The sequence below is a fragment of the Agelaius tricolor genome, unplaced genomic scaffold (assembly GCF_023055355.1).
Source record: "Agelaius tricolor isolate 1412-34295 unplaced genomic scaffold, bAgeTri1.0.p SCAF_29, whole genome shotgun sequence".
NCBI lineage: Eukaryota > Metazoa > Chordata > Aves > Passeriformes > Icteridae > Agelaius > Agelaius tricolor.
In genome coordinates, this window is record NW_027269289.1 from 8,732,919 (window position 1) to 8,744,043 (window position 11,125).

Sequence of the window (11,125 nt, forward strand, 5' to 3'; positions counted from 1 at the left end):
CAAAAGCAGGCTACACCCAATCTAAAACCAAAATCAACCCAAAATTATCAACATGGATGCTGGGGGAGAAGGGCCAAAAGAGGTAAGGATAGGAATGGATAAGTGGAGTCACAGGGTTCAGAGTCAACCCACCTGCTCAGCTAGGCCCTGGACTTCACCAGTGGTTTATGCATAAAGGTTTACCAGCAAACCTAACAGCACTTAATTGATAGCTTAAGTTAAACAATTTAACAAAAGATTAATACGGAATTTACCATAACAGTAACTAAGTACTTCAGATTGCAAACAAGGTCCCACTTTGAGCAGCGCCTGGGGCCCTGGAGCAGTAAAAATGTACAGTTGCGACGAGATGAAATACTGCGTAAGTACATAAATGCCGAATGTGTTCTAATTTGCTGGGGTTACATTGAAACTAACTTACACATGTATTCAAAGGTATAGCTTTATTTTTAATATATTTACTGTATTGCTTTTGTTAAGCCAAGAAGATTAATCTGTGACAACACAGATAATTAATCCTATTGCTGAGCTCACAGCAAATATCCAGATTTCATTAGTTCTTGTCCACATTTAAAGGTCAAGCCTTTTTGTATATACTATTAATTGTATATACAATTATTTTGTATATACTATTATTTATTTCCCGTTGGAGAGAGGCAAATTAAAAAGATTATATATTCTATACTATAATGCGAAAATATTACTGTAAAATGACTCATTTAAGGTTGCTGTGACCGTTCTGAGTTTTAAATTCCTAGCAGGCTCTGGGATTTTTTTTCCAGTATGTATGTTCAAAATTCAAATTTAAATGTCTTGGCACGGCAGCTGCCCCGTCCGCGCGTGCGCCGCCCGAGGGGCGGAGACTCAGGTCACGTGAGGGGCGGGCACGCGGGGCCGGCCCCAACATGGCTGCCTACCTGCAGTGGCGCCGGTTCGTCTTTTTTGACAGAGAGACGGTGAGGGAGCCCTCGGGGCCGGATGGAGCCGGTGCGAAGCCTTTCGCGCTGCCCCCGGGCATCGCGGTCTGCGACTCGGGCCGGGGAAGCCTCGTGTTCGGAGATATCCTGTGCGGGGCCGGGTGCTGTGGCCTGCGCGGCTCTCGGTCGAGCCGAGGCTGCGTGGCAGGCGAGTCCTGGGCGCTGTCTAGCGCGGGCCGGAGGGTGCTCCGGCCTTGGGAATGCGGCAGCTTTCCGCTGTCGGCTGTGCTTTGTTTAAACAAAAACCCCAAAGTGCCGCTGGATGTGTTGGTGCTCCGGGGTTGCTCTGCAGAAGTATTTGCTGTAACTCTACCAGGAGTCCGCAAAAGTCATGCAGATTCTTCAGATTCTTGTACGATTGCAGGTGTGGGGCTTTCTTTTTTTTTTTTTTTTTTGGTCCCCTTATGTGCCTTAACTGTGATCTAAATATGGAAGGTCAGATTTGGTTTTTGCCTCGTTCCCTTCAACTCAGCAGTTTCCAAGCTTACAAGCTAAGGGTGACACATCTGTACCAGCTGAAGCAGCACAGTATTCTGGTATCTATTGGCGAGGATGAAGAGGGTATAAATCCTTTGGTAAGTTAAATGACGAAGAGAGGAAAACACATTTGTAATACGGTTTTTTCTTAAAGACTATTGTGATCATCTCAGTTGCCCTTTCTTACCCTAAGTAGCTTCTTCATTCTGGATTCTATAACATTTTGATGCCAGGTCATGGCCTACTAATACCCCATGTTTTGCTTATGCCAGATCATCGTTGTTTGTAGGTGAAAGTCTGGAACCTGGAGAAACGAGATGGTGGTAATCCTCTTTGCACACGAATTTTTCCAGCAATACCAGGTAACAAGCCCACGGTTGTATCCTGCCTGACTGTCCACGAGAATCTTAATTTCATGGCTATCGGTAAGTAAAGCTGAACTATAATAGCTTAGGAAAAATATTACAGTCCTTACTGAGAGGTAAGGAACATGAATAGATAATACAAAAACCACCATAGAAGATCCTGTTGATCTTTTTTCTCACTCCATTGTTACATTATCCTTACAGAGGTACTGTGTGTCTTGTGCTACCCTAGAGCTCAAGAACTAAATGTGTAAATTTAGCCTAAGTGTATATTTTAAACTAATAACTTTGATACTTAGAAGCATGTATTTTTAGTTGATGTCCTCTTTTCCCTGCCAGTTGGTAAGGCTACTTATTTATTGAACTTCGTACTAAATTTAGCTTCTGTTGGTACAGGAAAAAAATGCAAGTTTTGTGATACCTAATGTTACAGAGATACTTTTTCAAGCTTGTTCTACAAAACTTTTTTCAAAGAAAAAAAGCAAATTTCCCTTTTTGGATTTGACCGTTCCTTGGTAATGTTTCTCGCTTGACTCTTCTGACAGAATAAGAGCAGTAATATTGTGAGATTACAAGTGCTCTCAGCTGACTTGGTCCCTACACTGAAATCAAAAAAGCTTTTCCCTGTGTGTACAGTGGCTTTCAACCCTGGAACAACTTACAAGACTGGGGCTGTTGTCAAGCTATGAAAACTGTGTGTTTTACTCTCGAAAAATCTCCCTCTGGTCTTTTTTACAGTGTGTAGTATGTTTTGAATAAGCAAGGGACTTGAAATTATAGTTATAATTGCAGTATGGGAAGGCCATTTGTAAAACAAAAACAGACAAACAAAATTAATCTGCATGTGAAGTTTGTGTGTGGAAAGCAAGTTAACCCTTGCTGATCAGTGCTATCTTATGTGCAGTTGTGTGGCAGCTCTGAACTGTAACTGGAGCAGTGGGAAGTGATTTGGCAAAGACTGACTTGACATGAGAACCTGTGGCAATTCCATTGCTTTATACCATGCTAGTGAGCATGGTGTTGTTGCTGACTGGAGCTTCCCTAACTTATGCTGGATAAAATTTCAGGTATGTTGTATAAGTAATAGTTTAGTCTCTGCTTCACCAGGTTTTGCAGATGGGAGTGTTGTACTTACTAAAGGAGACATCACTCGAGATCGGCATAGTAAGACCCAGATCCTACATGAGGGCAGTTACCCCGTTACCGGCCTTGCTTTTCGACAGTCTGGCAAAACAACACATCTGTTTGTGGTGACCACAGAGAACATCCAGGTGAGAAGCTAGTTGAAAAAATGTGACTCTGACTTGCAAATTCTCTTGGTTTCAGAGTCTAGTTCAGAGTGATCCCCAAACCCTCGAGTTTCCTCTGTAGTCTTATATGCTTTCAGTGAAAGACTATCCTCACCTGGAGCTGGACACTCATGGTTGTGGATTGCGCTGTTCATCTCTCAGTGACCCCTCCCAGGATCTCCAGTTCATTGTGGCAGGAAATGAATGTGTGTACCTTTACCAACCAGACGAACGTGGCCCCTGCTTTGCCTTCGAGGGACAAAAGCTGATTGTTCACTGGTATCGGGGGTACCTCATCATTGTCTCCAAGGACCGAAAGACTTCCCCAAAGTAGGGCTCCTTGAAACAGATGAGTTCTTTTTGCTCATGCAGCTTCATGCTTTTTCTCCTTCTCCTTCTTCCCTGTGAAGCTTTGCTCTTGGGGGCAGATTGCCACTCTGTCAGATGTTGTTGAGGTTCATCCCGACCCATATATTGATTAATTTCCATTATGAGAGTAACACAGTTAAATGTGCTGAATGAGGGGGATTTTTTCCAGTCCTATGAATTTCTCAGTGTAACAGGATGATGGAATTTGTGTATAAATACGTGGTGGTTTCCCTCAGGATCCACTTAGTTTAATTGCCTGAATGAACTCTGTTTGTCTTGCTTTCTATACATCCCTAGTTTGAAAAGGTATCAAGATTTCAAGTTATGTTCTTCTTCTTTTCTAAAACTTTATTCTGCTCTCCAGGTCAGAATTTGCTGGGAACGAGGCACAGAATTCAGACAAACAAGTCCTGAATATCTATGACTTGTGCAACAAATTCATTGCATACAGCTCAGTCTTTGATGACATAGTGGATGTCTTGGCAGAGTGGGGATCTCTCTATGTACTGACCAGAGATGGGAAGATCCATGTACTGCAGGAGAAAGATACACAAACCAAACTCGAGGCATGTAAATTTGTTTTTTTATTAGCCTCTGCCTTATGTCTGTAAGATTGTACTGGCTCTGTAGACTGAAAAATTGAACCATTCAGGTAAGCGAATTACATAACAAGTGACTGAATAGCTTTTCAGTATAGCCAGTGTTGTAAGACAATGGGTATGTAAAGGCCCAAGTGCACGTATGCACTAAGATGAAGAAACAACTTGTTTTCCACGTGTGTTTGAACTTGTTTTGTGGGGTGGTATTTCTCTCGTACTGCTCTTACCGTGTATTTAACAGATGCTGTTCAGAAAGAACTTATTTGAAATGGCCATTAACCTGGCCAAGAGCCACCACTTGGACAGCGATGGTTTGTCAGAGATTTTCCGTCAATATGGTGATCATCTCTATAACAAGGGAAACCATGATGGAGCCATCCAGCAGTATATCCGGTAGGTGGGGGTCCTGTGGAGCTGTGATGTTGTAGTACAGGTAGGACTATCATAGGCCTTGATTTCTGTTTCAGCACAGGAATTAAAACAGTCCAAAACAAAAAAAAGTATGATTTGAGGTGAAAATTCTACCCATACAGAAAAAGACGTCAGTGAGACTAAAAGTCTTTGAAGAAGTTGCTTGAAAAATCTCTTTGTACGCCTTAGGATAAAGTTCTTCCCTTTGATCATATTTTAACATGAATAATGTAGGCCCACTGGGATGGAGTGGCGCCTGGTGACATCATTATAAAGAAGGGATCACTCTGTGCAAGATAGATGATGGAATTTTGCCATGTTTGGCAGTCTTCTTGGAAAGTACTCAAACAGTTCAATGTCAGCTTTAAAACATCTTGGGTTTTTTAAAACTAGAACTCAGAGCAGCCTTGTTTTGGGGTTTACTGAAAACTTAATGTTCAATTTTTAAAATGCCACAAAGTGGTAAATTATTGTGGAGCTGATGCTCCGGAGTCCCTGACATCCAGTGGGAGTCAGCACGTCTTTTTACCTTGACTTGCTGTAACTGTCACAGTAACTGTGACTAAACTGCTCTATGTTTAGAGCATGAGCATTTAAAGCTGACTTTGAGTTATGTGACTGAAATTAAGGAAAATGTAGCTTTTGTTCTAGTTTGTTGTGCTCAGAGCCTAATCTGTCTTCTAACTGCCACCTTTAAGGGAAGATTAACTCCTTGTATGCCATCATGGTTGTCCCGATCAAGGCCTTTGTATCAGTGTGTGTGCAGTTGGGTGGTCTTACACCATAACTAGTTGTTGCTTCTGATGCATAGCTGAGTAGTCCCAAGAGGGTTAGTACCTGCTGAAGTTAAGGCTTCTCTGTGTTCTGTTGTTAATTTCTCCATTTATTTTGATTTCATGAGTATACAATATCTTGTAACTCTTCCCCTCACAGAACTATAGGGAAGCTAGAACCATCTTATGTTATTCGGAAATTCCTGGATGCTCAGCGTATCCACAACCTTACTGCTTATCTACAGATGCTCCACCTGCAGTCCCTGGCCAATGCAGACCACACTACACTTCTGCTGAATTGCTATACCAAGCTCAAAGACAGCTCCAAACTGGAAGAGTTCATTAAGGTATTGGGTAGACATGGAATCATGCTACATTTTTATGTCATCATAATAATTAAAAAGGGGTTGTGGTGAAATTGTAAATTCCCTCCTCTATGACTGTTAAGAGAGAGAATAATGAATTTACCACTCAATACCCTGGTCTTTGCTCCTTTATTTCCAAGCTCTTGCTTACTTTCTCAGTTTGGTTGGTTTGCCATCTGGGTCTGGAATGTGCTTGCTTCTGCCAGTGCAACTGGCAAGCAAATGAGAAGTGGTTAGACTCCTTCCTTTCTGCATGGGTGATTTTTCTCTTGCATGAGAGGTACAATTTCTTGCATGATTGTCCCTGCTCATGTTTTCCTCCTCTGACATTAATGATTACTGCTTCTGGACTGTTAGAATTTTTCTGAGGGACCATCTCTTTGCTTTTGTTCTTGGAGACGAGTGAGAGTGAGGTCCACTTTGATGTGGAAACGGCTATCAAGGTACTTCGCCAAGCTGGCTACTACTCCCATGCCGTGTACCTGGCAGAGAAGCATGAGCATCATGAATGGTACCTCAAAATCCAGTTAGAGGACATCAAGGTGAGGAGACATAACTGCACATGTGTTCTTACTGGGGAGAATATCAAGTCCCTAGCCTCCTCTTTAGTGAGAATATAATTTCACTGACCTCTTTGCTGAGGATAGCATGCTGATGAGAACAGCCGCAACAATACTTGTTGCTGTTGGTGTGTTGCCTTTCTGCTTTTGGCTTGTGTGTTAGACTAGATGGGGAAATCAGAAGATCTTGTTTTCTTTCTGATGTGGCTTTTTACAATGCCCTTTAAGAGGAGCACTGTAAGAAGAGTGCTTAGTTGGGGATTCATCTAAATGTTTCCGCCAGGCTGTATTCAGTCTTTCTCCCTGAGGAGGAAAATGAGCAGGAATGGTGAACTAGGTGATAATTCAGAGCAAATGGTATTTGTGGCATACTCACAGCATGTCTTCAATGCTTTCTGTCCTAAGCTCAAAGTAGAGAGCAGAGGCCAGTGTCCTGTGATTGTTTTGTTGTCTGTCTTCACAGAACTACCAAGAGGCTTTGCACTACATTGGAAAACTGCCCTTTGAACAGGCAGAGAGTAACATGAAGCGATACGGTAAAATCCTGATGCACCATGTCCCTAAGGAGACCACTGAATTGCTGAAGATCCTTTGCACTGATTACCGTCCCTCGGGAGGTAATGAAGGCCCTGGGATGCTAGAAGGAAAAAAGGTAGGGTTTGTGTTGACTGAGAGTTGTTGCTCTCCAGTAGTAACTTTGCAGTGAGTGCTTCTGCATACCTTGTGTTGCCATCCTGATGTTTTAGGTATAATGAGAATTATAACTTAAAAAACTCTCCTCAGATGAGACCCCACCTGGAATACTGTGTCTAGCTCTGGAACCCTTAGCACAGAAGAGACGTGGGCCTTTTGGAGTGGGTCCAGAGGAGGGCTATAAAAATGATCAGAGGGATGGAACACACCTGCTCTGAAGAAAGGCTGAGTGAGCTGAGGTTGCCCAGTCTGGATAAGGAGAGGCTTCAGGGAGACCTCATTGCAGCCTTTCAGTACTCAATTTATAGGAAAGATGAGGACAAACTTTTTTACAGGGCCTGTTGTGATGCTACAAGAGGTAAATAATTTTAAAGTAAAAGAGAGCAGATTTAGACTAGACAGTAGGAAGGAACTTTTTATAAAGAGGTTGGTGAAACAGGTTGCCCAGAGAATTGGTAGATGGCCCCGTCCCTGGAAACACTCAAGTCAGGTTGGATGTGGACCTGAGCAACCTGGTGAAATGGAAGATGTCTCAGCTCTTTGCAGGGGTATTGGACTAGATGACCTTTAAAGTTCCCTTCACACCCAAACTATTCAATGATTCCATGAAAAGCCCCATTCTGATGTACTGGTAGTCCTAGAGGCAAGGGACCTCTTAAAGTTATTGCTCAGGATTGATCCTTGATGTTGTCAGCATCCTGTACTGTGCTGTATCTGTCCTGTCTGAGACTCTGGAAACAAACATTTCTCATGGAAGGAAGGAAGGAAGCACTAGTGTGGCTGATGTGGGTGCTTGTCTTTTTCTGACTGTTTTACAGGCTAATTCAGAGGAGTTCATCCCAGTCTTTGCAAACAATTCCCGAGAACTGAAAGCTTTCCTGGAGCACATGACTGAGGTGCAGGCTGACTCTCCACAGGGTGTCTATGACACTTTACTGGAACTTCGACTGCAGAACTGGGCACATGAACAAGATGAGCAGGTTTGAGCTCTCTCCAGCATTGTGTTTTGAGGGGAAAGATTTGGTGTCTGTGAGTCATATTTGCATTCCTGCAATGCCCTTTCCAGCTGGGCATTGACAACATGAGGCAGTACATATGCTGTGCTGGACAAATAGCACAGAAATGGGAAAGCAGCCTTGTATGTGGGAGACTATTCCCTTCAGGATGGCTGAACTTGTTTTGTTTGTATGTCATTTAAGGACAGATTCCAGACAATACAGCCTCTGAGCAGATGGCTTGCCCACAAAAGTATCTTTACTTGCTTGCCTGGATCTGTGAGGATGTTGGCTGTTTGAGCAAAGAAAATCATGTCCTGTTTGCTTAAAAGGTTTAAAGAGCAAGTACCAAAACTAACCTGCATGAAAGAGCTCCAAATTGTCAGGTCACAGTGCAAAATAGTGTCTATGTGGGTGTGCCTGGGTTCCTCTTCTTGATTTCTCCCCCTTCTTTGTAGATCAAGGAGAAGTTGCACAATGAAGCCCTCACCCTCCTGAAGAGCGGAAGGTTCAAAACAGTCTTTGATAAGGCCTTGGTCTTATGTCAGATGCACAATTTCAAGGATGGTGTTCTCTACCTCTATGAGCAGGGCAAACTGTGAGTGTTACTCTTGTCTTTAGAGTCTTGTCCTTCCCCTCTTGCCCCCACTGCAGCAATTTCTGAGCCATAAATGTCTGTACCATTAATGGTAGTGACCTCTTTAGCATCTCAAGATGGGCATGGTAGATGATTGCTCTGCAGAAATACCTCACTGTTGAAACAAGGCAGTTACATAGAGTGAAAAAAAGACTTGTCTGTGGCTTCTCTGTGAGTCTGGGGATTGCATGGCTGGGTGAAAAGCTGAGGTCCCTGTAAAACCTCAAAGGGCAAGATGGATTGTTGCAGCTGATGAGTCTTTCTCCCATAGTTTCCAACAGATCATGCACTACCACATGCAGAATGAGCAGTACAAGAAGGTGATTGAGGTATGCGAGTTGTATGGCGACCAAGAGGCTTGTCTCTGGGAACAGGCTCTTAGCTACTTTGCACGGAAGGAGGAGAACTGCAAAGAGTATATTGCTGCAGTGCTGAAACACATAGAGAACAAGAATCTCATGCCTCCGCTGCTTGGTAATGACATATGACATTGAACCCTCAGCCTCCCCTGCCATAGAACCCCAACCCAAGCAAAAACCAGGAAAAAAACCACAAAAGACTCCAACCCAGACTTGTTTGTAGTGCTTTCTGTAGATCAGACATTAGAAGAATCAATGAAATTGGAGCCTACCATTTGAACTAATAAGCTGCTCCATAGGGAAAAACAATGTCAGTCACAGCTCCTTAGTTAAGGAGAAAGATCTGCAGTATCAGTGAGATGTCATACATGATTTCTGTCTGTCAGTGTGCGGCAGTGCAGGGTGTGCTGAAACTCCTGTTGAGCCTTGGTGGAGAACTAAAATGCAATCCACTACCATATCCTTCCTTTGTCCCTTTTGGTCTGAGTTATCCAGACGTGCTCCCAGTCACCCATTTCTGGAAGAGATCAAATTGAAAGAGAATCTTTAAGTGAGCTCTTCCAATTCCATGAGAATGCCAGCTGTCTTTGCCTGTAAGTGGCCTGTCCCAGGAAAGCAGTCTGCCCTGGCAGTACAAGCATAGCTGCAGTTTTTGTGCTTGTGTTTAAACTAACATCTCAGTTGCTCTCAGTTGTGCAGACGCTGGCTCATAACTCCACGGCCACCCTGTCTGTGATTAAGGATTATCTTGTCAACAAGCTGCAGAAGCAAAGCCGCCAGATAGAGCAGGATGAGCAGAGAATTCAGAAATACCGAGAAGAAACTACGAGGATCCGCCTGGAAATTGAAGAGCTAAAAGCAAGGTGCAGGAATGTGTGCTGTCTTGTCTAGTCCTATTCAAGGACAGAACTGCTGTTTTCTTTTAGTAAGGTGAAGTGTAGTTTGTCTTTCTCACACTTCTCCATCTTGTTGTCACTCAGTCCCAAGATTTTTCAGAAGACCAAGTGTAGCATTTGCACGAGTGCATTAGAGCTTCCTTCAGTCCACTTCCTGTGCGGTCATTCCTTTCACCAGCACTGCTTTGAAAGCTACTCTGAGAGTGATTCAGAATGTCCTACTTGCATGCCAGAAAATCGCAAAGTGATGGACATGATCCGAGCCCAGGAGCAGAAGAGAGATCTGCATGACCAGTTTCAGCATCAGGTAGGCTAACATTGTCTATCTTATCAAGTTGAAATAAATACAGTTCAGATTCATTTATGGACCTGTAAATGGAGGCTGGTAGAGACAGGTAAGGCTTGAAAGTACTTTGTAAACAAGGTTATGTTAACTGGATAATGAGGCATTAGACCCTAGGGTGACTGCATTGTGTAAAGGGCATGAAGAGTCATTGTTGGCTCTGTGAAGGTGAAAGAGAGAATCTGTCCTCACCTGACCCTCGAGACCTAATGGTCAGTGTAGCAGCTGGTCAACAAGTTGCATAGAACTAATTAGGGAGAAAGGGAGAAGAACAGTGTGAATTGGAATGGGGACAGCACCAAAATGTGGCATCTACCTTGTGTTCCCCAAGGATTAATTAAGTGGTGAGTGTGTGAATGGGACATTAGCTGGAAAATGTTAACACCCGTGGGAACTGGAGCAGTTGAGGCACTCACCTTCCTGCTTAATTCAGTTGCTCATTACCTCAGTGCATGGCTCAGAAGTGGCATTGAAACAGGAGCTGGAATGGCCAGTGTCAGAAAATCTAGCAGGTTCTTCTGCTACACCCAGCCCTTGCGTGGACCGAGCAAAGAGCTGCCCTGTCCACTAAACCAGAGGCTTCTAAGTGCAGAGGGAGAAAGGAAGGAGGCTAGAAGCAAGATGCTCTGAAGGCTTTTGCTGATGCTGCTGCTTTCTGTCTGGCAGCTCAAGTGTTCAAATGATGGCTTCTCAGTCGTTGCTGACTACTTTGGTCGCGGCGTCTTCAATAAGCTCACTCTGATCACGGACTTGCCCTCGGGAAAGACCGCTACAACGATCGAGGCTGGCCTGCAGCGGGAGCTGCTTATCCACACCAAGCGCAGTACCTGACTCCAGGCCCTGTCCACACGCCCTCTCGTGTTGTACGGGGTCCCCCGTTGTGTCCTCGGCCCCCTGTATTTGGCTTCCCCCCTTGGCCCCCAATAAAGCAGCGTGGTCGGGCAGTGCCGCAGCGCGGCCCTCACTGACCGGCCCGGCCGGGCGGCGCTCCGGGAGGGCGGGGAGAGGGGCGGGGCC

At 44.2% G+C, this 11,125-nt stretch overlaps 1 protein-coding gene across 2 annotated transcripts; it reads left to right on the forward strand.

The window, feature by feature from the left end:
- The first annotated feature begins 855 nt into the window (after positions 1-855).
- Positions 856-11,052, forward strand: VPS11 (VPS11 core subunit of CORVET and HOPS complexes). Of its 2 annotated transcripts, XM_071449412.1 has the most exons (16): positions 856-1,059; positions 1,404-1,552; positions 1,744-1,879; positions 2,927-3,090; positions 3,191-3,438; positions 3,842-4,043; positions 4,318-4,469; positions 5,421-5,607; positions 6,024-6,167; positions 6,649-6,837; positions 7,697-7,858; positions 8,332-8,471; positions 8,782-8,984; positions 9,561-9,732; positions 9,850-10,072; positions 10,775-11,052. In XM_071449412.1, exons 1-16 carry the CDS (start codon positions 906-908, stop codon positions 10,937-10,939), a joined length of 2,790 nt encoding a protein of 929 aa, XP_071305513.1. In that variant the 5' UTR covers positions 856-905; the 3' UTR covers positions 10,940-11,052. The 2 variants fall into 2 exon arrangements, with proteins under 2 accessions (XP_071305513.1, XP_071305514.1); XM_071449413.1 differs by lacking the exons at positions 856-1,059; positions 1,404-1,552 and having other exon boundaries at positions 1,865-1,879; positions 2,724-3,090.
- Positions 11,053-11,125: the final 73 nt, after the last annotated feature.

Bases quoted from the DNA above. Each gene is read 5' to 3' on its own strand.
- VPS11 (XM_071449412.1), top strand. From the start codon at position 906: ATGGCTGCCTACCTGCAGTGGCGCCGGTTCGTCTTTTTTGACAGAGAG. The intron at 5,608-6,023 runs GTATTGGGTAGA...TTGTTCTTGGAG, and splicing joins AACTGGAAGAGTTCATTAAG to ACGAGTGAGAGTGAGGTCCA. The intron at 8,985-9,560 runs GTAATGACATAT...AGTTGCTCTCAG, and splicing joins TCTCATGCCTCCGCTGCTTG to TTGTGCAGACGCTGGCTCAT.